This window comes from Cuculus canorus, chromosome 23, assembly GCF_017976375.1.
Source record: "Cuculus canorus isolate bCucCan1 chromosome 23, bCucCan1.pri, whole genome shotgun sequence".
NCBI classification, from domain to species: Eukaryota; Metazoa; Chordata; class Aves; order Cuculiformes; family Cuculidae; genus Cuculus; species Cuculus canorus.
The window spans coordinates 5,404,296-5,428,511 of NC_071423.1; the positions used below are offsets into that span (position 1 = coordinate 5,404,296).

Below are 24,216 nucleotides of genomic sequence, written 5' to 3' on the forward strand. Positions count from 1 at the left end.
CAAAGGAACCCATCAGAAGGCGCGAACCCAACCCTGCAGTCATGACCGCTCACAGCACCTCCTGCGTGTATAGATCTGTATTTGTAGAGCTTCTCTCTGCTGTGGGCAGCTACGTACAGACAGATGCATCGGCAAGTTGCAATCCAAGGAGAATGCATGAAAGAAATGAAAGGCAGGTGCGAGACTGCTCTTGTGCAACAGTCAGAGAGGTCTCAGTCCATAAAGTCACCAGCTCGGTCCCACCTGGAGCTGCTCACAGCCCAGCTTTGAGCAGCAGGCGGCTCCGGGGAATCGGCCACATGGGGAAAGCCATCGGGCGCGGGCGTAGGGGTGTGCGGGGACAGGCAGCCTCAGCCCAGCTCTCTCCGGGCGGGAGAGCCTGCGGGAGACGGGGAAGGCACGCGGCGAGACACGGCGCATTCCTGCTGCAACAGGGAAAGCGAGCGGCGCACAGCCCAGCGAGGTCGAGCAAGGTGGAGAGGGGCCCGGGCAGGAAGCATTGGGGGCAAAGCAGGGAGCACAAAGGTGTCCCTTCATCCCCAGGGCCTGGTGGCATCGCCTGTGGGGCTGCTGGGATGGCACCCGCACAGGGACACGGCAGCCGAGGTCTCCCTTCTCCCCTGGCAGCGCTGCTCAGGGGCGATGGGGACCTTATCGTGCACTGCCCCACATCCCACCTACCGTGGGAGAAGAAAAGCCCAGCGTGGTGTAGCAGGGGACACGTCCCTGGGTCAGCGTCCCTATCTGACCCCCAGGAGGCTCCGGGGTGAGCTCCCTGCACGCTTCAGCCAGCACAGCCCACCCGCCAGGACTGGTGCGGGAGGCAAAGCAACGCGCCCAAGGAGGGCAGGAGCACCGGTTCCCGACCCTCGGTCTCATGACAGTGGGGTGGACCACAGCCAGGACCACAAGCTGCACTAACCCCAGCTCGTAACGAACCTCAGAGCGTGCAGGGCAGCTCCCGGAGCTGCCGCAAGCGGGGCAGGCGCTGGAGCACGGCAGGAGCCAAGGCAGGCGGCAGCCGGGCAGGCTGGCAGTGCATCGCCGTGGCAGTTATGGGTCGGGCAGTGCTCCGCAGGGAGGCTGGAGGAGGCAGTTTCAGCATCACGGGGTTGTTCAGGGGATACAGAGCCTTCCTGCCTCTGGACCCGCTGTTGTGCCCAGTCCTTCCCAGCAAGCACCCGAGAAGTCCTCTTCGTGCCACCAGCCCTTCCTCCTTAGCAGCCACACCTCGCCGCTCCCCACCGCCTCGGTTTGGCACAACGGCAGAACATTTTCCATTTGAATTCCCCTCCCCAAGAAGGGAACAAACACAAGAGAAGTCAGCCCAGCACCTTTGGCTGAGACGCTAACACCCCAAAATAACCCAAGAAGCGGAAGGGTCGCATCCCTTACACACCAAGAGCCATCAGAGGCTCCGAAAACCAGCAGAGCTCAGAAGGAGGGCAGGAGGGAATGGCCGTTACCCGGCTGCCGGCTTCGGAGCAGGCTGGGACAGTCCCTGAGGAGCACGAGCATCTTGTGGCAGCACCTTCAGCGCTGGCACACAGGACTTGCAAGGAGGAGATGGGCAGTTATCGGGGATCCCTCGGGATGGGCACACTAGCACCCGTGCCCCGGGCGCAGCAGGAGCGCCTCGGCTCGAGATGTGGCCCCAAGAGCAGACAGGGCGCAGATATTTGGGCGTAGAATGGTTTGAGTTGGAAGGGACCTTAAAGATTCCAACCCTGCTGCCATGGGCAGGGACACCTCCCGCTCGATCAGGCGTGGGGCTGTGTGGCCCCATCTGCCCCCCTGGCACCCCCTGCTCCAGCGCCTCCGTGTGTGGGATCCACGGTTTCCCTTCTCTCCCGCGTTGCCCTGTCCCCAACACGTCCCCACGAGTGCTCTGGCACTCGGAGAGTGCCCAGCGGGAGCCTCGCCAGGCTCCGGGGACACCTTCTCTCCATGCCCTGCTCCAGGCTGGGTTGGGTGTTTAGATGGAAGGAGGAGCGCTCTGGGAAGACAAAAATCCTTGCTCTGGGAAGCACATCAAGGGGGTGATGCTGTACAGGGGCGAAGAGGGAGGGTTGGGCAGGGGGGGCGTTACTTGGTGCCCTCGTCTGGATTGCCTTCGCCATCTGTCTTCCCTTCCTCCTCCGTCTTCTGGTCGTCGGTGTTCAGCCGCTGCTGCTTTTTCCGGCGCACACATTTCACCACCATCAGTACCAGGATCACCACGGCCAAGAAGCCGCCTACAGAGGCGCCCACGATGACGGCCACCGTCGAGTCGTGCTTTGGGGGCTCTGTAGAGACAGGGCACGAGCTCGGGACACGCAGCCCCAGCTCGGGCAGCCGGTGGGAGCAGTGGGGTCCCACCGCCGGGGAGCAAACCTGCACATGCAACGCGGGGCGAGGGCAGGGCAGGAGGCAGAGCGGAGCCAGGCAGCACCCATGGGTGCTGAGAGTAGAGGGGACCGCTCTGCTACTGACCTTTGGTGAGCACCTTCAGGCTAATGCTGGCGTGGCCCCGGTGCCGGTCCGGGGGGTTGAGGACGTAGCAATTGTAGGTGCCTTCATCCTCCAGCTGAACGTTTTTGAGGGTGAAGGACACATCGTACTTGGTGGGGTTCCCGGTGAACTCCACACGGTTCCCGAAGCGGTCCAGCTGCTTGTTCATGATCTTTGTCCGGAATTGCAGGAACTGGGCAGTGGGAGAGGAGGTAAGACAGTGTCTGGCACCCCCTACCCTCACATCCCCCTCTCCTGCACCCGTTCAGCTCCACGAGCAGCTCTGGCTGCCAAGGGCCGGGGTCTCCTCCCCACCCATGCCGGCATGTCCTGACGCATCCGGGCAGCTGCCCTGGGCCCCGGTGCTTTACACAGTCAGTTGTGGATTTTCTCTGTGGAGGAGGGACTGGATAGCAGGAACACACATAAAGAGAGGGCTCAGGACCCCAAAAAATGCACACGATGGCTTCAAGCTGACCCCGGGACCTCTCAGCAGATCTCCAGCCCCGCGAGACTCACCAGCTCCTCAGAACAGTTCCTGCACTCCTGGTACGTCCAGTTGAGAGAGAACTGCTTGTTCTCCACCTTGTAGCAGGAGTTGAAGGTGCAGGAGAGCTTCACCGAGGAGCCGTTCAAGGCATTGATGGTGGCGGGAGCCATGACCTCCATGCCCAACGCCGTGGGCGCTGCCGCAAGCACAGAGAGCGAGAGCAGAGATGCGGATGGGTTAGAAAAGGGGCACCACAGCAGCCGTCCTGCGGGCTGAGCCGCTCTCCCCATCCCACCCTGCGCGGCTCGGGGCTGCACAGAGCTCACCCTGGGGTTGCCTTTTAGGCGCATCCGTGCACGAATCGTGCTGTGGCCCGACACAGCCAGGGTTTTCCCTGTGCAGAAAGGACAGGGGACAAAGTGGGAGTCACCTCCGCACTGGCACCATCCCTTGGCCCCGCTCTGCAAGCGCTGGTGACCCTCGCTCTGCCATGCCTGCTGCTAAATTCTGCTGACTCCTGGCAAGCCCTGCACCTCAGAGGAGGCTTTCCTGCTGCGGACTAGGGAACGCTGTGCGAAGGGCCGGCTGCAGCATCAGCAGGCAGGGCTCAGCGCCACAGCTGCCGAGAAATTTATGGCTGCGCTCATCAGATTTCATTCCCAGCAGGACGCAACGCAGCGGCAAGGTCTGGGATCTGCCAGGGCCACCCCCTGGGGGCTGCAGGTGGAATGCAGATGCTCCCCTCTCCCAGTGATGTGTGCACAAGGATTCTCCAGTTGGGAATGAGCCGGTCAAGATCTCGGTCACCCCTGAGGGGGTTAAGGGCAGTTCTGCACCCTGACCTCGCCTTGGCAGGGAAACGGGGCCATCACCCAGTGCAGCTTGCAGGGCAGCGAGGAGGTGTGTGTGCCCTGGAAGAGCCACTCCTTTCCTGCAGCTCCTCTGCTCCGCACCCAAACCCCGGCGCCTGCACCCAGCACGCTCCCCGCAGCCTGCCAAGGAGAGGTGCACACACCGAGAGAGGCTCCTGTGCAGCCAGCTTGCTGCGAACCAGGGCTAAACTGCGGGAAAAATAGGGATGGAGAGTCCTGGAGGGACTGCTGGGAAGGCTGAGCTGTCGAGGGGGGCTGTGGCGCCCCATGGGCAGGGACAGGGACACTGGCAGCAGGCAGTTTTCCCATCACCTCACCTTTCCCCTTTGGCTGCTGCTCTTTGCTCTCAAACCTTCTTCCTGAGGTGCTCCTGAGCCCGGCTCTGGGGCCAAGCTGGATTCATGTCAAGGCTGCTCCGCTGGCTAACGCGCTCCGTCTGCAAGCAGGGCAGGAAAGGGGCCAGGCTCTGCAGCCAGGGAAAAGAGGCTTTTCCAATCTGCAGATAGGGTTGTTTTCAAGCCACAACTCTTGCTTCAGCATCCTGAAGCCAGGTGTCTGGGGGCAGAGGGGTCTCTGGGGGCACAGCGGTGCCCTCCAGGTGTGGCCAAGCCCCTGGAGATGTCTCCCTGCTTGGCCTGGAGCAGAGCATCCTCCAAACCCAGGGCAGGGAGGGCTCCCCACAGGGTGCTGGGAGGTGCAGGGATGGGGAAAGCTGGTGCGGATCAGTCTTAGCACCCAAGGAAGGAAGAAGTGTCCAGACCCAAGCTGGCACCCCACCCCCTTCAATGCTTTCAAAGAGAACCTTGCAGGAGTGGGAGAGAAGAGCCAGGATCCTGCCTGTCCCTGGAGACCCCTTGACAGCTCCAGCCCCGCAGACCTGGTTGAGGGGTCCCTGCACCAGCTTGCACACCCGACAGCCCTCGCTTTATTCCCTGGGTCCCCGCGGCTGGGTGGCACAGCTTTCTGCTGCATGCCAGGGCTCTGCAGAGCACCGAGATGCCTCCAGGAGCTCACCCACGCTCTGCAGCGAGGGGGGAGCCCTGCCACCTGGTCTGGATGACCATCGCACAGCCAGGGTCCTTGTGGGTAGCCAGCACGCCATGGGCACGTGCCCTGCCATCGCCTGGGCACCCAGCACCGTCGGACAACAGAGGTGGGGAAAGAAACCACCAAAATCCTTGGGACCGAGTGCCCAGGCTGTGTCCTTTGGCGCTGTGCACACTCTTGTCACACTACACCCAGGGCTCAGGAGGTAAAAATACACGCAGCCTCTAAAGGAAACCTTGTTGAGCTTTATGTCCTCCGTTTCCCAGGCTCTCTCCTAGAGCAGAGCCCACCAGGAGCTCCAGGATGGTGTGAACAGCACTTCTAGAAGGTGATGCAGTCCTGTTCCCAATCGATACAGACCCAGACCTGCTGACACACGCTGCTGGCTCCAGGGCAGGGTAGAAACGCAGAGAGCAGAGTCCCCCCCCACTTCATGCAGCACCGTCAGCCCCGAGCCTGCCACCCCAGCAGCTGCCACGCACCAAAGGAGGGGCACGAGCCACCCCCAGAGCTGCCCCCTCTCCCCGCTGCAGCCCTCAGCTCTGCCCGGCATGCAAACAGCCTCGCGCTCGGACAAAACCTCAAGAAAGCAGGACACGCAGCTTCTGAAAGAGAAGATGCAGATGCAACGTACCCCTCATCCTGCCCCCCCCAAAAAAAACCAGGTCATCCTGCCTGGCGTGCATTTCTGACCACCTCCATCCCTGCGGCACAGCATCACTCACTGCTTCCCAGGGGACAGGAGAGGCTTTTTTGGGGGGCTGGGATGTGGGGAGGGGGCTCCTGGCTAGAGGGGGTGTTTCTCCCCAGCCTGGATGCTCTCCCCGAGCAGCCGTGTGCATGCAAGGGGGGTCCAGTCGACACTTACCCAGCGAGAGGAGCAAGCTGAGGCCAGTGAGGAACAAGGTGGGCTGCGGGAGCCAAGCTTCCAGGCTCATTTTGAAGGACTTGTGTGTATGGAGAGGACCTGGTGTTGGTGTGGATTTTGGTGGTGGTGGTTTGCTTTTTTCGAACGCCCGGGTTATTTGCCGGTGCCATATAATATTAGAGCTGCTTTATTCCCACAGCCCAATATGGCTGGAGCGGAGCTGGAGCGAAAAAACCCGTCAATGCTATGGTTGGTGGATTTGAGCAAAGCAAGTGGGAGGGCAGAAAAATTTTCTCCTGAACAGAAGGCGACAGCTCCTGGCGTTCCTGCTCTGTGGTCCGGCCGTGGGCTGTGTCGCAGAGCATCTCCCGCAGCAGGCTGAGCCCAAGGCAGCCGAGGAGATGGTTTCGCCTGGGATTCGCTTTGGCTGTGCAAACTTGTGCCCTCGGAGCAAGTTTCAGCTGGGATTCGCCTTGGCCATGCAAAGTTAACTTTGGAGCAAGCAGCACTCGGGGCTCCTCTTCCCCCCAGGAGCCCAGGGGTTCAGCCAACACCCCACATTACAGGCCTGATCCTGAGATCTCCCGTGGCCCCCGGAGCCCCTCAATTCCAGTGGGACCATGCATTTGTGCCACCTCTGTCCTGCCGAAGGCTGGTGACCAGCCCTGCTCGCGCCATTCGCAGCAGCAGGACACATCCTGGAAAGCCCAGGAACATCAGGAACGCCCTTGCGAAACCAGGCAGAGAGCAGAGGGGCTGATCTAGCCTGGGGAGGGCAGAGGGGCGCAGGGAGGCATCCTGCGCAGCAGCACGGAGAGCAGAGGCATGGCAGCCTGCAGTGGGTACAACCGCTCCCAGAGAACCTCCCTGCTCCCACGCTGATGTCCCTCGGTTCCCAGGAGTGCCAGGCTCCACCAGCACCTTCCCCTTCCCCAGCAGGGTGCTATCCCCCAAGAAAACATCCTCTCCTCCTCCAGCCTTCGGGATGGAGAGGGTCTCTCCTCAGCAGTAACATGGCTGGAGAAGGTCTTTGGTCCCCTTTGCACCATTGGTTATGGAAGACTTTGGACCATGCACTCCAAGCCTGGAGACGGGTGCAGGAAGGAGATGACCTGTGACCTCATGGAGGCCAGAAATCCAGTAACGGGCTGCTCAGCCGTGTGATTCTTGTGCCCCAGGACACAAGGTGGTGGGGCTTACTACAGCAGCATCAGTGAGGAGAAAGGCAAGGGGTGCCCTGAGGCCAGAGTACCCCTCAGTTCCCGCGCCCCAGAGCCCTGGGGAGGAACGGACAGGACAGTGGAGGGATGCAGAGGTGCTCTGCTACCTGGCCAGCTTCAAGAGGGTAAACGAGGCAGCCAGGAGAGGAGGCATCAGAGAAGTGCCAAGGTGAATACAGGAAACCTGCTCAGCAAACACACTTACCACACACAGAGCGCAGTTTCCCACCCGCGCTGGGCAAGCAGAGCCCTCTCTGCCATGCTCCAAGGGGTGCCACAACCCCAAAAAAGGCAGCAGAAGTCGTATGTAACCCCCCCCTGATACCTCAAAACCAGCTTTGGCTGCCGGTTCCTCCGGCAATCTCATTCAGGATTCATTCAGGAAAAGAGAGTAGGGTGTCAACGTGAAACCAAGGAGTGCGCCCGGAGCAGCCTGTGCTGCAGTCTCCCATCCAGCAGAGCCGGTGGGAGGGGGTCCCCAGTTCCAGCTCAGCACCTGGAGGTGTCAAACATCTATATATAGTGCAGGAGAAGAGCCAGAAGTGGCCTCGGAGGCCCCAGAGGGGTTGCTGGGCTCCTCCTGGCCAGGCCAGCAAATCCCAGGAATAGGAGCAAAGTAGGGATGCTTACCTAAAGGAAACACGTGTGAACACACAGACATGGGGAACCCATCGTTTGCGGGGTCTGCCTCGCTCCCCTCCATCCCCTGCAGGGCCAGGGCAGTGGGGGGGATCAATACAGCTGGGCGGGGGGCTTCCTGCTGCAAAGGGACCCCCTTGGCAGCCCATTTGGCTTTTCCAGTGGCGCAGGCGCGGGTGCCGTGTGGGTGCAGCAGCTCCCAAGCCCCGGGCCAGGCAGGTTTTGGAACACTTGGACATCACGCACTTAAGCAGGAGGGAAAAGGAAGCCAGGCACAGGGAAGACTCCCTGAGTTTTATTATCTGCAGGAGATACCATTGCCACTCTGCACAGCTTCTGCTGCACCTCCCCCTGCCAAGCTCTCCTTGGAGGTTGTTATCTCGGGATCTGGAGCTGCACGGGATCAAAGCTAAGAGCATGGGGTCTGTGCCTGCTGTGTCCCTTCCAGAGACCCAGGTGTCCCTGCTCCCCGGTGCACAGCCCCAGCAGTGGCTCTGGCACAAAGCAGCCAGCCAAGTGGCACCATTTCTCAGAGGAAGGGCTGGCAGCAGCAGGACAAGGGTATCTTGCACACAGCAGGTGCCTAAGGGGCTTACATCCCCTCAGCACAGCTATTTCTGCTGCTCTGGAGCCCAGGGAAGTGCTGCGTCTGGTCTACTGCAGGCTTTCCTCGCTTTGTCCATTGCCCCGTCTCTCCTCGCCCATCCATTCTGCTGGGATCCCCCTCTTGGAAAGCTCCACGTAGATGCCGTTCTCCCGGAAGGGAGAGGGGTGCTGCAAGGAGCAAGGGACAGGGCGTGAGTCTCGTGGCACATCTGGAGTGGGCAGGAGGCAAGGGACACTGCTTGCTGTGTAGGCAGTAAGGGGTCAGGCCCTGGATGCCACCACCTGGGGGGCTGGTGATGTTGGGGGTCACCCCAGCCCCACACCCACGCCTGCCGCAGCTCCTCACCATGGTTATGTAGGTCTCCTCGGCTCTCCTCTTCTTCCCCGCATCTTGTTCAGCCTTGGGTACCTCAGGTCCAGGGATTGAGGAGTAAAATGCTTCCTGTGAGGGGCAGATCAGGACACTTATAACCCAGCAACCCCTGTGTATGCGAGGGCTTTTGACCCCACTCGTAGGACAAGCACCAAGAGCCACAGCCACGCTGGCCAGCAAACAGCACCTCATGCTTGGCCAGTGTGGGATCCCCCTGCTCAGCACCCTCAGCTCTGTGCCCCCCACACCCCATGTCAGTGATCCTGCCATGGCCTGAGGACACGCAGCCTTAGCCAGTGAGGAGAAGGCACCCATCCTGCGTGAGGACGGTCCTGCCTTCAGCCTCAGGGGCATGCTGTGGCCCAGGACCCCATCTCCTTCTGCCAAGTGTCTCAGCTCCCAGTTATCCTGCTGCTGAGGGAACATTTGCTCCATCCGCACCTTGTGTTCAACGCCTTGTGCCGGTGTTCCAGGCACATGGTGCCCCTCCACTCACCTCTGCTCTGTTCTTGTTGCCACCACTTCCAGTCTTCTCCAGGGCCGTGTTGGCTGCAGACCTTGAGGGAAGGCAACAGTGGTGGCACCTCGAGCAAGAAGCATCGCCTGTTCCTCCTGTCCCTGCCCTCCCTCTTCCATGACACTGGGATCCCTTTCTATGTGCCTCAACTGGGCCACCCCAGCTGCTGGCACATCGGGGAGCCCGGGAGGTTTGGGAGCCAAGCGGGGGGACACTGGCCAGGGCAGTGTGACACTAGAGGGCAGCAGGAATCTGTACCCCGTTACCGGGATGATGAACCCCCTGATTCCCACAGCTCTCCAGCTGTGCTTGGGGCAGCTCAGGCTTGGCCAGGAAGAAGAGCACAAGGAAGGGCTTTGCTCAGCCCCATCACCTACAGCCAGCATCGGTACCTCTTTCTCAGGCTGAGTCCTGCCAGGAAAGCCAGCACAACAGCCACACAGCCACAGCCCGCAGCCAGAGGCCAAAACCCAGTGGATCCCAGGGCTGCAGCGTTCCGGGCATCTGCTGCTCCTCGTCCTGCTGGGAGACACCAAAAGATAGTACAGACAGAGACCCTGGCCTCACCGCAGAGGAACAGTGGTGGGAGGTGTGAGAGCCCCCCTGGAGCATCTGCAGCCCCTCTGCGTGGGTCAAACAGGGTGACGGGAGAGGGGACTAGTGCCAGGGTGCATACCTCTCTGTTCCGTGGGGCTGACATGCAGCACCGTGCGGTTCTTGAAGATGCTGCTGCACTGGAGCAGCCGGATCTCACACACATACGTGCCGCTGTCGTTCACCTGTATGTCCCGCAGCTGGATAGAGCCGTCCCAGCGGGTGACGTCCCCTTGCCACTGCACCCGGTGCCGGAAACGACCCACAGGGATGCTATGGTTGCTGTAGTAATAAAACACCATCTCCTCCTGCCAGGGCACAGACAGCACGAGGTGAAAGGAGCCCAGCAGAAGGGTACTGCCCTGTGTGCCTTCCCTGCTTAGGAGCCCTCAGATCCATGCTGTCCCCCTCTTCCCGTGGAGCGCTTGTCACACACGAGGGAGCCCAGCTCACTCCCTTGGAAAGGGAGTGCTGGAAAGAGCCCAGCTCTCTTGGAAAGCCCCAGGACCCAGAGCTGTTGTTCCCCTGCGGTGCACGGGGAGTGGCGGAGGTGCCCTGCCAACACACAGGGAACCTTCCTCCTCTCATGGCCTGGAACAGGCAGACAGGGTTCCCCGCAGCCTCCCCCACAAACCTGCCTCACTCACCCTCCTGCCCATCAGGGTGGGATAGCTCTCCATGACCAGCTTTCCTTGGGGGCAACTCTACACGTGGAGCCATTAGTTAGGCTTAGGGGTGTCTCACAAAGAGTTGTCCCGATGGAGAGTTGCCCCAGGCCCCCTCATCCCACTGTTCTAGACCCTCCTGCTCCACCGCTCACCCCTACGTCCCAACCCACCTTCTGCGTGCCGGCTCCTGCCATGCGTAGCCAGTCCACTTTGGTCATCGTCCATCCTTTGGCCACCGGGTCTAGGAAGAGGCACTGCAGCAGGACAGAGTCCCCAGCGCTGGCTCGTAGCTGAGGCTCCGTGAAGACCCAGCCAGCCACCCTGCTGCATCGCTCTGCCGGGGACAAGGACAGCAGGATGAGTCCGGGGAGGACAGCCAGATGGAGCCTGCCTGTGCCCATAGGTATCTCCTCTCCAAAGAAGCCCGAGGCCAACAGCACTGACCAGTCCAGAGCGCAATGGGGAGGCCCTGCTCGCTGTGCGGGCAAAGCCTCTCCCTGACCCCTGCGTTTGGCGTGCCTGGGATGCAGGGCAGCACATCCTCCCAGCCGCCAGACTCAAGGGCTGCTGCGCTTGCTCAACAAGCTGCACAGAAGGGAAGTGGGGACGCGCACCCCCAGCCCTCTGCGTCTCGGAGCCAAAGGCTGCAGCTCCTGCAAGGTTGTTGCTGTGAGTCACTGGCCAGGAGAACCAGTGCCGCTCTCATCTACACCAGGCCAGAGGCAATTCAATCGCTTCACACGCGCTACAGTTCCTCTTTTGCAACCTGCCCATTTGGCTTCCTTACCTCTTGCTCACAGGCTCCTAATCTGGGCTTGGACCTGTCTGGCCACGTATCTACTGCTCAGAGCTTCTAGAGAAGCTGGACAGTGGGGAAAACCCAGAAGAGAGGAACATCAAAGAGCACAGAGCTGACACAACCAGCACAAAGCAGCTGCCGACACGGTGGGCTGCGAAGCGTGCGGCAGGAAGGGGAAAGAAGTGGGGCAGAAAACATCCCTTGAGCTCATGGAGAGAGAAACCCTGCACGGTTCAGAGTCTGCACAGAGAACACCAAGCAGGAGCAGCAGCTGGGGCTCTGGTTCTTTTTTGTCAAGCACTGGGTGAGCAGATTCCACAAGGAGCTGCTCCGACAGGTAGGCTTTCCTTGGTATCGCAGCCACTCAGTCTGCCCACAAACGCAGGCTGGGCCCTGGCACAGCACCAAGGACTTGTTTGGTGCCCTGAACATCACACATGCAAAGCACTACAGCTTCCCAAACAGGTTTCGTTTGCTCTTGACCAGCTGTGGAGCTGAAAATGACAAATATTTGCCGGCGGTGAAGAACAAGAGAGCCAGTTGCCTCAAGCAGAGCCAAAATCAATACCTTGGAAACCTTTCCCTGTATTTAGGCTTGGTGAAGCAGCTCTACTTGGAGCCCAGCAGGTTAAGTACAGGTTAAGTACAGGGATGCCGTTGGAATTTGAAGCCCATATATATGTGAGCTCTGCAGGGAGGAAATACACAGCACACAGAGACCAGAGAAGTCACTGCTACCCAGGAGCCCAGCTGCAGCTGCCACCTCCTCGTGCCTGCAAAACCCCAGGGGGTTCTTGCTGCAGGAAGAGAGGAACCGATGGGTCTTTCAGCAAAGGCAGAGGGGAAGGCAGGCCAGGTAAATACACCCACCAGAATGCCTTACAGCTTACCCAGCCATGTCAGCACCAGAATCAGGCTCAGCAACATCTCCATCTTATTCTAGAAAGAACAGCAGAGGTAACGCATGCCTCGGTTTCCCTTGGGGCAGGACACCAACAGCTTGCAACCAAGCTGAACCCAAGGTCAGAAAAAGCCTTCCTTCAGATCTTCAGAGAAGGACGCGATCTTTGCCAGCTGATGTTTGGCTTCTCGAGCCAGTCACTATCCCATCCGGGAGCCTGGAACTCTGTGAAGCACAGACATCAGATAAGTCTCTGGTTTGAGACTGCTCTGAGCCCTAGAAAGGAAGAGATAAAGAGCAGGAGGGAGGGCTCAGCCTCAAACACCTTTGCATTTTCCCCAAGCGATTAATCTTTCCGGTGGTTTGGGGGTCGTGTCTCTTGCCTCCGAGCTGAGAGCTTCATTGATGTTAATTGCTCAGAAAGCAACGGGGATGCTTTTTCTACTACACACTCGGACAAGTTTGGTCCTAAAACCACAAACCCTTTACTCTAGGAATAACTCCCACACTGCACACGATGAGAATTTCTGCTGGGACCCTCAGGGTCTTTAAGATCATGCCATGTTTGGTCGCGGTGCTCAGTTAGACATGCTGCACGTGTTTGAAGTGAAGCCAACATCTCCTTTCTACACGATGCAGATGGATCCTGCGGCCCAAGTAGGCTCTCATCATCAGAGATCAGTGTTCACGCCTGGATTGCAGGAAGGCACAAGTCGACACCTGCCTGCTGCGTCTCTGCTCCATGATTCAAAGCTATGCACACTCAAAAGTGACAAACATATTTAAGGGCAAAAAGTTACAAACAGCTACTGTGGGCTCCATGGAGAGTCAGCAGGGAGCAGCGAAGTCCTCCTCCCTGTCACTGCTCATATCCTAGAAAGCTTCCTACTCTTTACATGGCCAGACATGTTTGCTAATTCCTTTTCCTTTCCAAATGCATTTTTTCTCAGTGCAGGAAGCTCAGAGATACCCCGAGACAGGTTCAGGCAGGGATTACACGCCCAGGATTGATTTCTGGGGGACTCACAGGTGTCTTCTAGGCTGGGAAACAGTCACTAGGGCTTTGCAGTTAAAGCATCCCTAAGTCAGTGATGTAAAACCACCTCTGCCTTTCATCGCTCTCCCCTTTCCATCAACAACATCCTGGAAAGAGGCAGCGAGCCTTCTGGAATTCTCTCAGAACTGCCTTTCCAAAACCATGACCCATTTTGGGGTTGGGTTTTGCAGAAGTGGAGGGGAGAGCTGTGTGGTTTGGCTGCACTGTTTGCAGCTCTGCTGTTTGCTCTACAGCCGGTGCTTGTGCACGCACGACCTACAAACACAGCAAAACTCCTGCTCAGCTCCCAAGCTCTGAGCTGCTGCAGCATAATCTCGGCGCAGCGGGCCAAAGCATCCTACTTCCCAGCTCCACTGCCAGAGAGCTTCAGCAGAGCTAAACTCTCACAGGCCCACCCCCATGCAGCACCCAAAATAGGAGCTAGCTCACAAAAAAATCCGTCAGCACAAAGAAGCCTGCGATATCCACACTCGGAACTCCAAAAGTTCCCCACAGCTGAGCTCCCGAGGCTCTGGTGCTTCTTTGCCATCAAATCCTTCCTACATTTATTACCTGTTTTTTTTCAGAAGAAATCCCAGTCCTGCCTGGGAACCCATTTTTGCAGGATGTCCCTCTGTGACAAGCGGCGAGTGGGTGCTGTGCGTGCGCCAGCTGAAGACAGCGCCCACTCACTCAAGCTGTTATGCATATTACGGTGCTGACACATCCCAACCCTCCCGCAGAGTAACTGTCTTTGCCGAGCAGATTGGGAAAAAATACATAGATTCCATCCTGCCTTTACATTTTCCTACATGGTATCTGAATCCTCAACACTTCTATACTTCTCTACCTCTCTTTTCAGGAAAAAGAAACACAAAAAAGTAAATGCTATGGTAAAAAATACTCACTGAGTGTGGCTTGGGGCAGGCAGCTTGGCTTTTGCACAAAGGGTTCCTCGGTGACTAATTTGGAGTATCTGACAATCAGTCACTGAATTGTCTTGAGGTTGTACGTGCAAGACATTTGTCTCACTCACCGCTCTGGTTTCGAGTCTCTTAGTTCAGGTTCAGTTTGGTGGTCACTTCAAGTTCGCAAGAGGAAGTGAAGCATTAGACTGAGGTACCACAAATCCAAAAGCAGAAGGGACTGAAGGAGAGGCAGCAAGAACTGCAGATGTGTACAGCTCAGGGCAGGTGATGGACATGCAGCTTCATGAGAACACACTTCAGTCCCCGTCCTCCCCTCACGGCAGACTGATCCAAACAGTCATTACGTGAGAAGTTAAGACCCAGAGAATGAAAGAAAAGTTTGGGTTGGAAGGGACCTCAAAGCCCATCCGCTTCCAGTCCCTGCCATGGGCAGTGGGACACCTCCCACTGGACTGGGGATCTCAAAGTCTCATCCAACCTGGCCTTGAACCCCTCCAGGGATGGGGCAGCCATCACTGCTCTGGGCAACCTGGGCCAGGGACTCCCCACTCTCACAGCAAAACATTTCTCCCTAAATTCTCATCTCAATCTCCCCTCTTTCAGCTGAAAACTGATCCCCTCATCCTATCCCCTCCTGTGGGCTGGATCTCATCCTGAGGAGCTACCAGCAGCAGCTCTGAGTAACCATGCTGGGTGTTACTGGTGCTGCCAGGGGCTGCAGGTTAGCAGGGATCTCGTCAGCAAAGGGCTACTCCAACCAACCTGCTTTTCACAGCTGCTCCCTTCCAAAGCACATAAAAAACACACAGCAGGGATTGCTTTCAGCTGGCACCCTTGCCCCACTCACTCCGAAAGCATATTTGCATCCTTCCTTTTCCTCCAGAGCACCATGGCAATCATTGTTCCCTGCCCCAGGATCAGTGGTTTTAAGGGTATGCAGAGCAACTTCTTTACAACTAGCGAAGGAAGAGAAAGTTCAGTCTCATCACACTCAAAACTGTTCACAATTCAGAGTGCTTAGCTTCAAGGTCGCAATTCAGCTTTGCACCAGAAAGATTTACCCAGGATCTGGCCCACTGTTGGCAAAGCAGGTGCAGCTGAAGGCAAACATTCTGCAGAAAACAAGAGCCATTCATGTCCACAAAGAACTTGGGTGATGCATTATTGCTGAAAGTGGAACAAGAAAGCCACTTCCTCAAGGCTGCACATACCACCAACATCCTTTCTCAGGAAAGTTTTGGTTGGGAGAGACATTGTGTCATCAGGAAGCACGAGCTTGTTCAATACTGCTTTATAGTAGATAGGAAAAAACCAGATTTCTTTGTCTGGAGACACAGACCCACAGCTTATACTGCTTTGCAGCCAGAACTTCAGCACAGGGCTGTGGTGCGTGTTCCCTGTGAGTTAAATCTGTTCCCTGAACACAGCCATCATTGCAATTCCTACAGCTAAGCAACAACTCAGGATGACATTGGGGAGTTCCGCTCTATTTAGCCATATTTAGCCCAATAAAGAAATGCACAGCCCAGAATGAAACAAAGCAATTTATTGGTAATGGCACAAAGTCAACAGTGAACTGATAAGCGAAAGGAAACTGTTTGACCAATGCCGCATACAGGAAGGAAGGAGAAAGCAGCAGCTGTTGAGGCATTGAGCAGCCATGAATTCCACTGCTCTCTGCCATCCACTGTCAGAGAAGGCTGGTGGAAGAGAAAGCACTCTTTCTTACCAGGCAGTAACAACGCATGCTTAGCCGTTTCCCTAAACCGGTACCTAAAAGAGAGGAGGAACATGACTGCTCTTCCAAACACGGAACATACCTTTGGACACTGCTTGAGTCAATGGCTGAGGTAGATGGGGTTGTGTTTCCCCAGATACAGAGTCCCCATTTTCATTTCTCTTTTCAAAAAACTTGTTTTGTGTGAATTGTGCTTTACTTCCACAAGGAGAAGTACCCAGTAATGCAGCAGCTGGACAACTATTAAATAAGGAAGGATAAAACCCAACAATGTACGATAATGTTACTGTGCGTGACTTAAAAACAGAACCAGAAAACAGCAGGAACAAAACGGTGATCCTGTAATTAAGCGGCAGATTAAACCAAGAAACAGTTAAACAGCAGCAGGTTCTCCTCGCTCCGAGACAAAGGATGCCATGTAACAACTTAATCAAACTGTTTTAAGTCCTTAGCGAATACATTCCAAACAAATTGAGAAGGACATATTGTCAATGCCCAACCACCACCTTAGAGAGCTGGGACCACTGTCCCCTGTGCTTCACGCAAATTGAATTCACCGATGCAAGACAGGAGGGAAGTCACCAATAACAAAAGAAACAAATCTGCAAGTTGGAGTGCTGGTAGGAAACCGGAGTGCTGGCAGGATACCGGCTGCAGCACGGCCATAGGCACTGAGGGTTCTGCAGGCACGGAGAAGTGAGGTTAAGAGATTCTTTTTTTTCCCCATTAAATGAGAAAGGCATCAAAAATTATGATTTTGTGCTTAAATAAAAGTGAACTATCCCATCTTCCATATTCTTCAAGTCTACAAGAGCAGAGCAGGTCCTTTAATCTGCACGGGTTTTCCAGCAGCCTTCACTCCTATCTAGCCATGATTTCAGTGCTGTGATTTTGTTCTTTATCCATAGCTTTGCTCTCTCATCAGTACAGGTCTTCCTCATCTGTGTCCTAAACAAGGAGTATGGAAAGAGAAATTGAGACTATGTATAGAGACATCAATAAAACTATGTGTTCGACAAAACATTGAGTCTGTTGGGCTTCTGACAAGAGCTTAAATGCCTTCCAAAATGCTGCTGTACTGGAATCAGCCACAGGACTTGTAGTCATGAAGCGCTTGCACCTAAATCTGTTTGACTTACTGCAGATACAGGTCAATCGCCACTGCATAACCAGCACCTGAAATGTGTTTAAGAGAAGTAGCAGCTACACCTCAAGCAAAAGATGAGCCATAAAGCACAAACAGCCATCTTCTTCCAAAGCACCGCCAGTCCCCACAGAGAAGGCCCAGAGCAGCACAAGGTGGTGGTTTTCAGCTACAACCAACCATACGTTCCCAGATCCCCGTCATCTGTTGTTTTAACCTCAGGAATCATTGGATGGCGTCCCCACAATCCAGCTCTACAGCTCTTGACTTGAAAGCAATTCAAACACAACAGCTTTACAAGGAAAACCTCACTCACTTTCCAGCCATTACAAGTCCAAACAGATTTTCACTGGGTTTGCATTTTAACTATTTAGCTACATATTAAGCCTTAAAAAGTACATTATAGAAACCACAAAAATGTAGAGTCATGAAAGTGAGTGAGACAGGATGTTTAGGGATGTGGTAAGCTAAAAGTTTTGGTGTCAGAGAGCAAAGTATCAGATGACAAAACAATACGAAAGCAGCAGAATTATCATGTTCACATTTCCCTTCTCTCCAAGGATGAAATGTTTTCCATTTTTTAAGATCTCCAACCTCCTAACAGCATTTTTCTCACCAAACTGGGGCTCCCACCCTTTCCCACCTCTCCACCTGCAGGAACGCAGTGGTGCTTCCCTGCTCCCCAGCACGGCACTCGCAGCAGCCTTTCCATCTCCCATCACAACCCATCCTTTTCCATAAAGCATTTCTGACTTTCTGCTCCTCTCAAAACTCTTTTTCCTCATATTGCTGCACTGCCACTGCTGTGCCTTATGTAGAACTGTAAATAATTCACATGAAACTTGCATAATGGCTTGTTTTCCATTCTGCACCTAAGAAAGCATAGAAACCATCAGCACACGCCTGTCTGAAGGCATTGAGTGCATTTTAAACCACTGGCATTAGAACAGAGAATCAAACAACACATTTTCAATCAACACATATTTAAATCCTCCTTAATGTACTTCCTGACCATGCATAAAAGATGCAAAGGTGTGTCTGAGGTCAGCTTGCTCTGTAGGACATCAGGAAACAACTAAACACACTCATATTAGGCATGTTTGTGAGCTGGCTCTGGAATGTGCCACACTTACTGTTGTGGTTGCTAACACCAGCACACAGAATGCAGAGGCACCTTTTACAAAACAAGTACAGCAAGTGGCAAAAACATTCAGTAGGTCCGGTGCAGTCCATTTGACTAAAAGGTTTACTGAACAAGCAGAAGACAACCCTCCTTTACAAAGCAAAACAAACAAAAAGCCAGAAACAAGCAAACAACAAGAGCTGAGCAGGATTATTGTAATGAAAACAGCCTAAGTAGGAGGACTTCCAAAATAGAGGCCATGCTGCACACTGCCATCTTTGCAAGAAACACAGCGGGCCGAGGTATCGCTGCTGCCATTCCTCACCACAGCACTGTCAATCCCAAACTAGTTTTGGGGAGCCTTTAAACTCCACAGAACAGCAGCTGACCTGTAATATTCTGAATTTTCATCTGAAAACATCAGCTTTAATTTCAATAAAGTTAAATAAAAGATCAATGTGGCAGATCTCAAGACAGCTTTCCCCACCACTGAGGCAGTATGACCAGCAGTTCTCACTCCCTAGAGCCTGTGGGTGGAAACCAACAAGGAGCACAACTGAAACATTTGGGACATCACATTGATTGACATCCAGAGGTGTTGCGACAAGCTCCACCTGCTGCCCTTAGCACCTTCGCTGAGCACCAAAGCTGACAAAACCACTTATGAAAACACCAGCTTTCACTTACCACACAGTTCAGACACCACTCTCTGAGTCTTCCCAAGCAGTTGCCTGCCCCCGTCTGCTCAGGCCTACAGAAAAAACATGGGATTAGGTTGGACTTTGCCCCCAACACACATACTGGTATCTCCTGCGGACTGGGAATTCTAGTGTTACCATGCTGAATGGAAGGCCTTTCATTGTGATTAAAAGCCTTTGACTCTGCAGAGTAAACGCAGAAAGAATAAAAACTGCCAGGTCTCTTATCCTGAATGCAGGTATTTCACTGCAATGCTATGAAGAACACAAGAGTTGCTATGTGGCTGGCAAATTTTACAGTGCTGATCAGAACACTGTACTAAAAACCCATTCTGCAAGAAATTATTGTACTGAAATATCACAAACCCAGGTGTAGCTCCAGAAGCAGCAGTGTTACTTTACCATTCTCACTACTGCCCCTTTCCAGAACAGAATCCTTTCCCATTTAGAGGGCAATTCAGTCTCCAAGGCCCATTCAGTACTTGGTGCCTCTACTCAGGCTGCCACAGGGGAACCAGTTAACATTGTTCAGTTTGGTTTTTTGTCACAGACACTTCAGACCAAAATGCCCACATACGCAAAATATCTTGCTGATTTAGGCTGAAATTAATCTCACTACAGAAGTGAAAGTCTGCCTAACCCTGAAGCGCTCAGTCCCACTGCCTCACACAAATGACAGAAAAGGGGGCTGTACAGCACTCAGTTTATGCTCCAAAATGGGGATTTTCCAAAGATCTCCAACTGCTGGCTAAGTTATGCTCACAGAAAAGTAGATTCCAGACTGAAATGCAGGTGCTGCACTACATAACGAAGGGCAGTGGAGAAACTCTCCTTTGGCTTGTGTCAACTGGCCAAGGTGGAAATACAGGATTTAGGTTGAACTTACTCATCAGAGACTTCGATGGAGGATTTCTTACAGCCAGACTTTTTTTTCTCCTTCAGCACTCCAAATTTCCTTCGCATCCTCACCAGCAGCACAATGACCACAATGACGGAAGGGAGAAATACTACGATGGACAGCAGTGTTGCTGAAGTTAGCTGGAAGGAGAAGCCTGCAGGAAAGACAGAGAGCAGCGCAGCTGTACCAGCAGTAAAATATGGCTTTCCTAAGCCTCTGTGACAAATGTTCATCCAGGACACAAGTTGCTGGCCTTGTCACATAAAGCACAGAGCTGGCAGATTTGAAACAGTTTGTCATCAAATCTGTAGGATTCTTATCACATACCCAACATAGTGTGGTGCTTTATATGCAAAACAACTACAAAGACAGGTCACAACACAGTTCTACCAGCAGGACTGAAATGCAAATCTGGGGCAGGACACGCAAGTAAGGCAGAAGAGGGAATGAAGTATTACTGAGAATAAGTTATTTTCAGATCAGTATTTCCTAAATGTCTTGCTTGTTCTACTGCTGCAATATGTGGAGACTGAACTCCTGAACAAATGCACATCTTTGATTTCTGTTAACACCACAGCTTCCTCTCTCCGTTCCTGCCCCAATAGTTCTCGGTATTTAGCTCGGGAAGAAGGGCTGAGGTAACTTGCTGGAATTCTTAAATGGAACTACAGGGAATCCATCCCATAGGTGATGCTCAGACTTTCAAGATCCTGACAAAGCTGCAGTGCGGCTGTGTCGCAGAGATGAGGCCATGCTACTGAAGCGGAGACTCACCCCTCTCTGTGACTATCAGCGTTGTCTGGGGAATGTTATGGTACACGTCTGGAGGGTTCTTCACACTGCAGATGAACGTCCCGTTGTCACTAAGCACTGGACTTTGGATAGCAATGGAAGCATCACCCTTGGCAATATTCCCAACCCAGGATATCCTGTCTTTGAACTTTCCTACTGTCGTTGGGTATGGAACTGACTGGTAATGAAAAACCTACATGGAAGCAAAGACAATAAATGCGTCAATAAAACACATGTCTAAGAAAGCAAAGTAAATAGCTCCTTGGATTGTAAACAAAGGAATACATATTATGAAGCTCCTTATAGAGGAGAGCTTTTCAAGTTCCTATTCGGTAATTCTGAGTCAGTCCCATTTCATCAGCTCTCCAACACTTTTATCTACCAGCCTCAGCTCCCAGATGTCACCACCATCTTCTGGTGACCAACTTGTTCCCCTCTGCAGATCTTCAGCTGAGAAGCAGAGCAGGCTTCATGCCCCGTGCAGGACAGAATGCCACAGCTCTTCAAGTTGTCCTTCTTGCACTTTTGCCCTTGCTGTCCTGTGAGTAGAGACTTAGAGCCCTCATTTCACACAAGCAGCACCCTTCTGTTCCAGATACAAGGACACTCGTAAGAGTTCAGACTCAGTGGGCTCTCAGACTTAGGTATTTATGCTTATATTTCAAAATGCTGCCAACAAACAGCAAATAACAGACAGTAAACTTAGAGGCTGTCATCAGATTGTCACCGTACACACGTTCTTGCCACTCAAAGATGTATCAGCACGGGTTGCACGACAGAACTGTCAGGGCACAGCTGCCTTCAAGAAAGCCCCGAATCAAACACTTTACAGTCATTGTATCCGTAGGTACAGTGTACAGTGCAGCACTTGTGCCAAAACCCAGTTTATCTGTTTTATCGTCATTATGCTCTATTTACACAGAGTAATTTTTGTGAAAAGAACCCTAATGCAATTACATGCGGGAAAGGAAATGACAATGAAGAGACCCAAACCCAAAAGGGACGAAGGAGAATATCAGAATTTCGGCTGGCACAGAGGCCTGGTCTGTCTCTACTAGTAAAAGACTGTTCCACTTACTGTTTCCATCTGACCCCCTGTGAGGGGTCGGTATGTCCAGTCTACTGTGAGCCTCTCGCTGATGGGAAGACTGGATGTGAATGAGCATTTCAGCGATGCTTGTTCCCCAATGTAAGCTCGCACTTTAGCACTGGCTTTGATTTCCAGGGAAAGAACATTACAGACACCTGATGGAACAAGCACAATGAAGGAGGATTAGCTTCTCGTTTTTCTGTGAGGAGCAGCAGTGGTGATGTCCAACAGGTGAGGTCAACCTCTGCCCAAAGCCTGAAGCACAGCCACAACCCCTTCCCTCACGAGGTAATGCAAAGAAAAGCAGACAACTTTGCATAGCTATTCTTTGTTTGGATTAGCTCAAATTAAAGTATTTATCTGGAAAATACCAAGAGCCTACAGATATTTAGATGCAGCAATAAAGAGCTGAAAAGGGAGTCAGATGGCTCTCTGAGGAGTTGCAAAGTACTAGCTTTAGAGTACTTCACACAGTTCTGGTGCTGGTATCCAGCCCAGAGCAAACACACCAGGCCAAGAGCTACCCTGCTGCAGCAATTGTCACGGCAATATCATTCTGCTCTAATTGTCCCACCTGACTCTGCTGTGCTGGCTAAGGAGGAACAGGCACCAGTTTTTATCCAGATTTACCAATTCCCAGCCCTGGACAGCGAGGGAACAAGCAAGGGGCTGTGTTCAACCCTCAGCTCTCCCACTGCTCCCAGATCCTCACAGTGCATTGCGGAGAGGGAGGAATCATAGAACGATAGAATGGTTTGACCTCAAAGCCCATACCTCTGCTATGGGCAGGGACACCTCCCACTGGATCAGGGGGCTCAAAGCTCCATCCAACCTGGCCTTCAACACCTCCATGGATGGGGCAGCATCGGCCAGGGCCTCAACACCCTCATCATGATGAATTTCTTCCTAATGTCTAATCTAAATCTTCGCCCTTTCAATTTAAAGCCATTCTCCCTCCTCCTATCACTCCATGCCCTCCCCAGCTTTCCTGGAGCCCCTTTCAGTACTGGAAGCTGCTCTAAGCTCTCCCCACAGCCTTCTCTTCTTCAGGCTGAACGACCCCATCTCTCTTAGCCTGTCCTCATATGGGAGGTGCTCTAGGCCTCAGATCATTAAATATTGAAACCATGGAGCCATTATGATATTTAACCAAACTAAAACCCCTCGGCCTCCTCTGGACCGTCCAACAGCTCCATCTCCTCTTTACATTGGGGATTCCAGCATTGGACTCAATTATTCCAATTTGAGGTGGGGAAAGGCAGCAAAAAGAGGTGGTTACAGAAACAGACACCTGTTCAGCACAGATCACACTGAACACAAGACAGTAGGATCCTCAAAGAATGATCAGCATCTGGAAATAAACACTGTTTCAAAGAAAACACGCTCTCGGAGGGACATTCTCTAAAACTTTCAAAAGATAATATTACTAGATGGACCTCTACTTTAGTTTAAATCAAAAATATTCCGCTTTTTGTAACAGAAATTCCTCCTATCACCATTCCCAGCTCCTCACAGGGTAGAGGGGAGAGGGAACGACCATAGGGGCTGGGGCTGCGTTCGCCCCACCGCTCTCCCACCGTTCCCAGCCCCTCACAGCAGCACCAGGAGAGGGAACAAGCCAGTGACTGCGGCTCTGCTCACCCCGCAGCTCTCTCGTTGTTCCAAACCCCTCACAGCGCACCCACATCCTCCCCTCTCCGCCATCAGAGCCCGTCTACACCGCCCCCCGAAGGGAGGCGGCCCCGTTACCGAGCAGCAGAAGCACCAAGACCCGCTGAGAATGGAGGAGGAGGAGGCTGAGGGAGCCGCCGCCGTCGCCGCCCGCCCCGCCGCGACGCATCCCGGCCGCCCTCAGCACCCCAACATGGCGGCCGCGGCACCACAGGTGAGGGCGGGGCGGGACAAGATGGCGACCGCGCGCAGGTGAGGGCGGGACAAGATGGTGGTCGCGCGCAGGTGAGGGTGGGGTGGGACAAGATGGCGGCCGCACGCAGGTGAGGGTGGGGCTGGCGCTGGCTAAGATGGTGGCCGCGCCGCACCTGGATGCGGTTCAGGCACTGCCAGGCTCTCAGATGCCAGTTGGATGCTTTCTGGGTGCCTTTTGGGGCAGAACCTCCTCATTTGAGTTGCCTTTTGCGCCTCCTGCCTCACAACACTTCTCTCAGAACCCTTTTGAGTGCTTTTTGGGGCAGAACCCTGTCATTTGAGGTGCCCTTTGCACCTCCTGCCTCACAGTGCATCTGCTGGAACTCATTTGGGTGCTTTTTAGGGCAAAATCCCCTCATTTGAGGTGCCCTTTGCACCTCCCACCTCCCAGTACATGTCCCAGAACCTGTTTGGGTGCTTTTTGGTGCTTTTAGGGCAGAACCTCCTCATTTGAGGTGCCCTTTATATATCTCCCAACTCACAGCACATCTCTCAGAACCCAGCTGGGTGCTTTCTGGGTGCTTCTCCGGGCAGAACCTCCTCATCTGAGGTGCCTTTTGCCTCTTCCACTCTATTGTGTGTCTCCTGGAACCCAGTTGGGTGGGTTTTGGTGCAGAACTCCCTCATTTGAGGTGCTCCTCATTGTCTCCCGACTCACAGCACATCTCTCTGAACCCACTTGGGTGCTTTTCAGTGTAGAAACCCCTCATTTGAGGTGTTCTTCACATTTCCCAGCACCCAGGTGGGTGTTTTTTTAG

General features: G+C 54.1%; 3 protein-coding genes across 9 annotated transcripts; all 3 read right to left on the reverse strand.

The window, feature by feature from the left end:
• Positions 1–61: 61 nt before the first annotated feature.
• On the reverse strand, positions 62–7,257 carry SCN2B (sodium voltage-gated channel beta subunit 2). 2 transcript variants are annotated; one of them, XM_054086956.1, is made up of 5 exons: positions 5,768–7,245; positions 4,170–4,318; positions 3,010–3,176; positions 2,473–2,683; positions 62–2,285 (listed from the first exon to the last, which is right to left on the reverse strand). In XM_054086956.1, the coding sequence occupies exons 3-5, from the start codon at positions 3,157–3,159 to the stop codon at positions 2,086–2,088; spliced, it is 561 nt and encodes a 186-aa protein (XP_053942931.1). In that variant the 5' UTR covers positions 3,160–3,176; positions 4,170–4,318; positions 5,768–7,245; the 3' UTR covers positions 62–2,085. The 2 variants fall into 2 exon arrangements, with proteins under 2 accessions (XP_053942931.1, XP_009570041.1); XM_009571746.2 differs by lacking the exon at positions 4,170–4,318 and having other exon boundaries at positions 5,768–7,257.
• A 928-nt stretch (positions 7,258–8,185) lies between these two features.
• Positions 8,186–14,295, reverse strand: LOC104054289 (junctional adhesion molecule-like). 6 transcript variants are annotated; one of them, XM_054086952.1, is made up of 8 exons: positions 14,029–14,295; positions 12,074–12,309; positions 10,555–10,718; positions 9,799–10,024; positions 9,515–9,644; positions 9,102–9,162; positions 8,579–8,674; positions 8,186–8,400 (listed from the first exon to the last, which is right to left on the reverse strand). In XM_054086952.1, exons 2-8 carry the CDS (start codon positions 12,114–12,116, stop codon positions 8,281–8,283), a joined length of 840 nt encoding a protein of 279 aa, XP_053942927.1. In that variant the 5' UTR covers positions 12,117–12,309; positions 14,029–14,295; the 3' UTR covers positions 8,186–8,280. The 6 variants fall into 6 exon arrangements, with proteins under 6 accessions (XP_053942927.1, XP_053942929.1, XP_053942928.1 ...); XM_054086954.1 differs by lacking the exon at positions 14,029–14,295 and adding an exon at positions 12,410–12,655; XM_054086953.1 differs by lacking the exon at positions 14,029–14,295 and having other exon boundaries at positions 12,074–12,326.
• Positions 14,296–15,577: 1,282 nt separating this feature from the next.
• MPZL3 (myelin protein zero like 3) lies at positions 15,578–23,413 on the reverse strand. Its single transcript, XM_054086957.1, has 6 exons — positions 23,282–23,413; positions 21,521–21,687; positions 20,425–20,635; positions 19,639–19,804; positions 18,742–18,805; positions 15,578–16,735 (listed from the first exon to the last, which is right to left on the reverse strand). Exons 1-6 carry the CDS (start codon positions 23,370–23,372, stop codon positions 16,709–16,711), a joined length of 726 nt encoding a protein of 241 aa, XP_053942932.1. The 5' UTR covers positions 23,373–23,413; the 3' UTR covers positions 15,578–16,708.
• Between the last annotated feature and the right edge of the window lie 803 nt (positions 23,414–24,216).

Bases quoted from the DNA above. Each gene is read 5' to 3' on its own strand.
- LOC104054289 (XM_054086949.1), bottom strand. From the start codon at position 10,785: ATGGGCACAGGCAGGCTCCATCTGGCTGTCCTCCCCGGACTCATCCTG. The intron at 10,025-10,554 runs GTGGGTTGGGAC...GTGCCCTGGCAG, and splicing joins CAGGAGCCGGCACGCAGAAG to GAGGAGATGGTGTTTTATTA. The intron at 9,163-9,514 runs GTACCGATGCTG...CCTTCCCTCAAG, and splicing joins GGACTCAGCCTGAGAAAGAG to GTCTGCAGCCAACACGGCCC.
- MPZL3 (XM_054086957.1), bottom strand. From the start codon at position 23,372: ATGCGTCGCGGCGGGGCGGGCGGCGACGGCGGCGGCTCCCTCAGCCTC. The intron at 19,805-20,424 runs GTGAGTCTCCGC...TCTTTCCTGCAG, and splicing joins GCTGATAGTCACAGAGAGGG to GCTTCTCCTTCCAGCTAACT. The intron at 16,736-18,741 runs GTAAGTGAAAGC...CTCCTTGTTTAG, and splicing joins AGTGGTGTCTGAACTGTGTG to GACACAGATGAGGAAGACCT.
- SCN2B (XM_009571746.2), bottom strand. From the start codon at position 5,837: ATGAGCCTGGAAGCTTGGCTCCCGCAGCCCACCTTGTTCCTCACTGGC. The intron at 3,177-5,767 runs GTAAGTGTCGAC...TGCTTGCGGCAG, and splicing joins CAGCTTGCTCCTCTCGCTGG to CGCCCACGGCGTTGGGCATG. The intron at 2,286-2,472 runs GTCAGTAGCAGA...CTGTCTCTACAG, and splicing joins CCTGAAGGTGCTCACCAAAG to AGCCCCCAAAGCACGACTCG.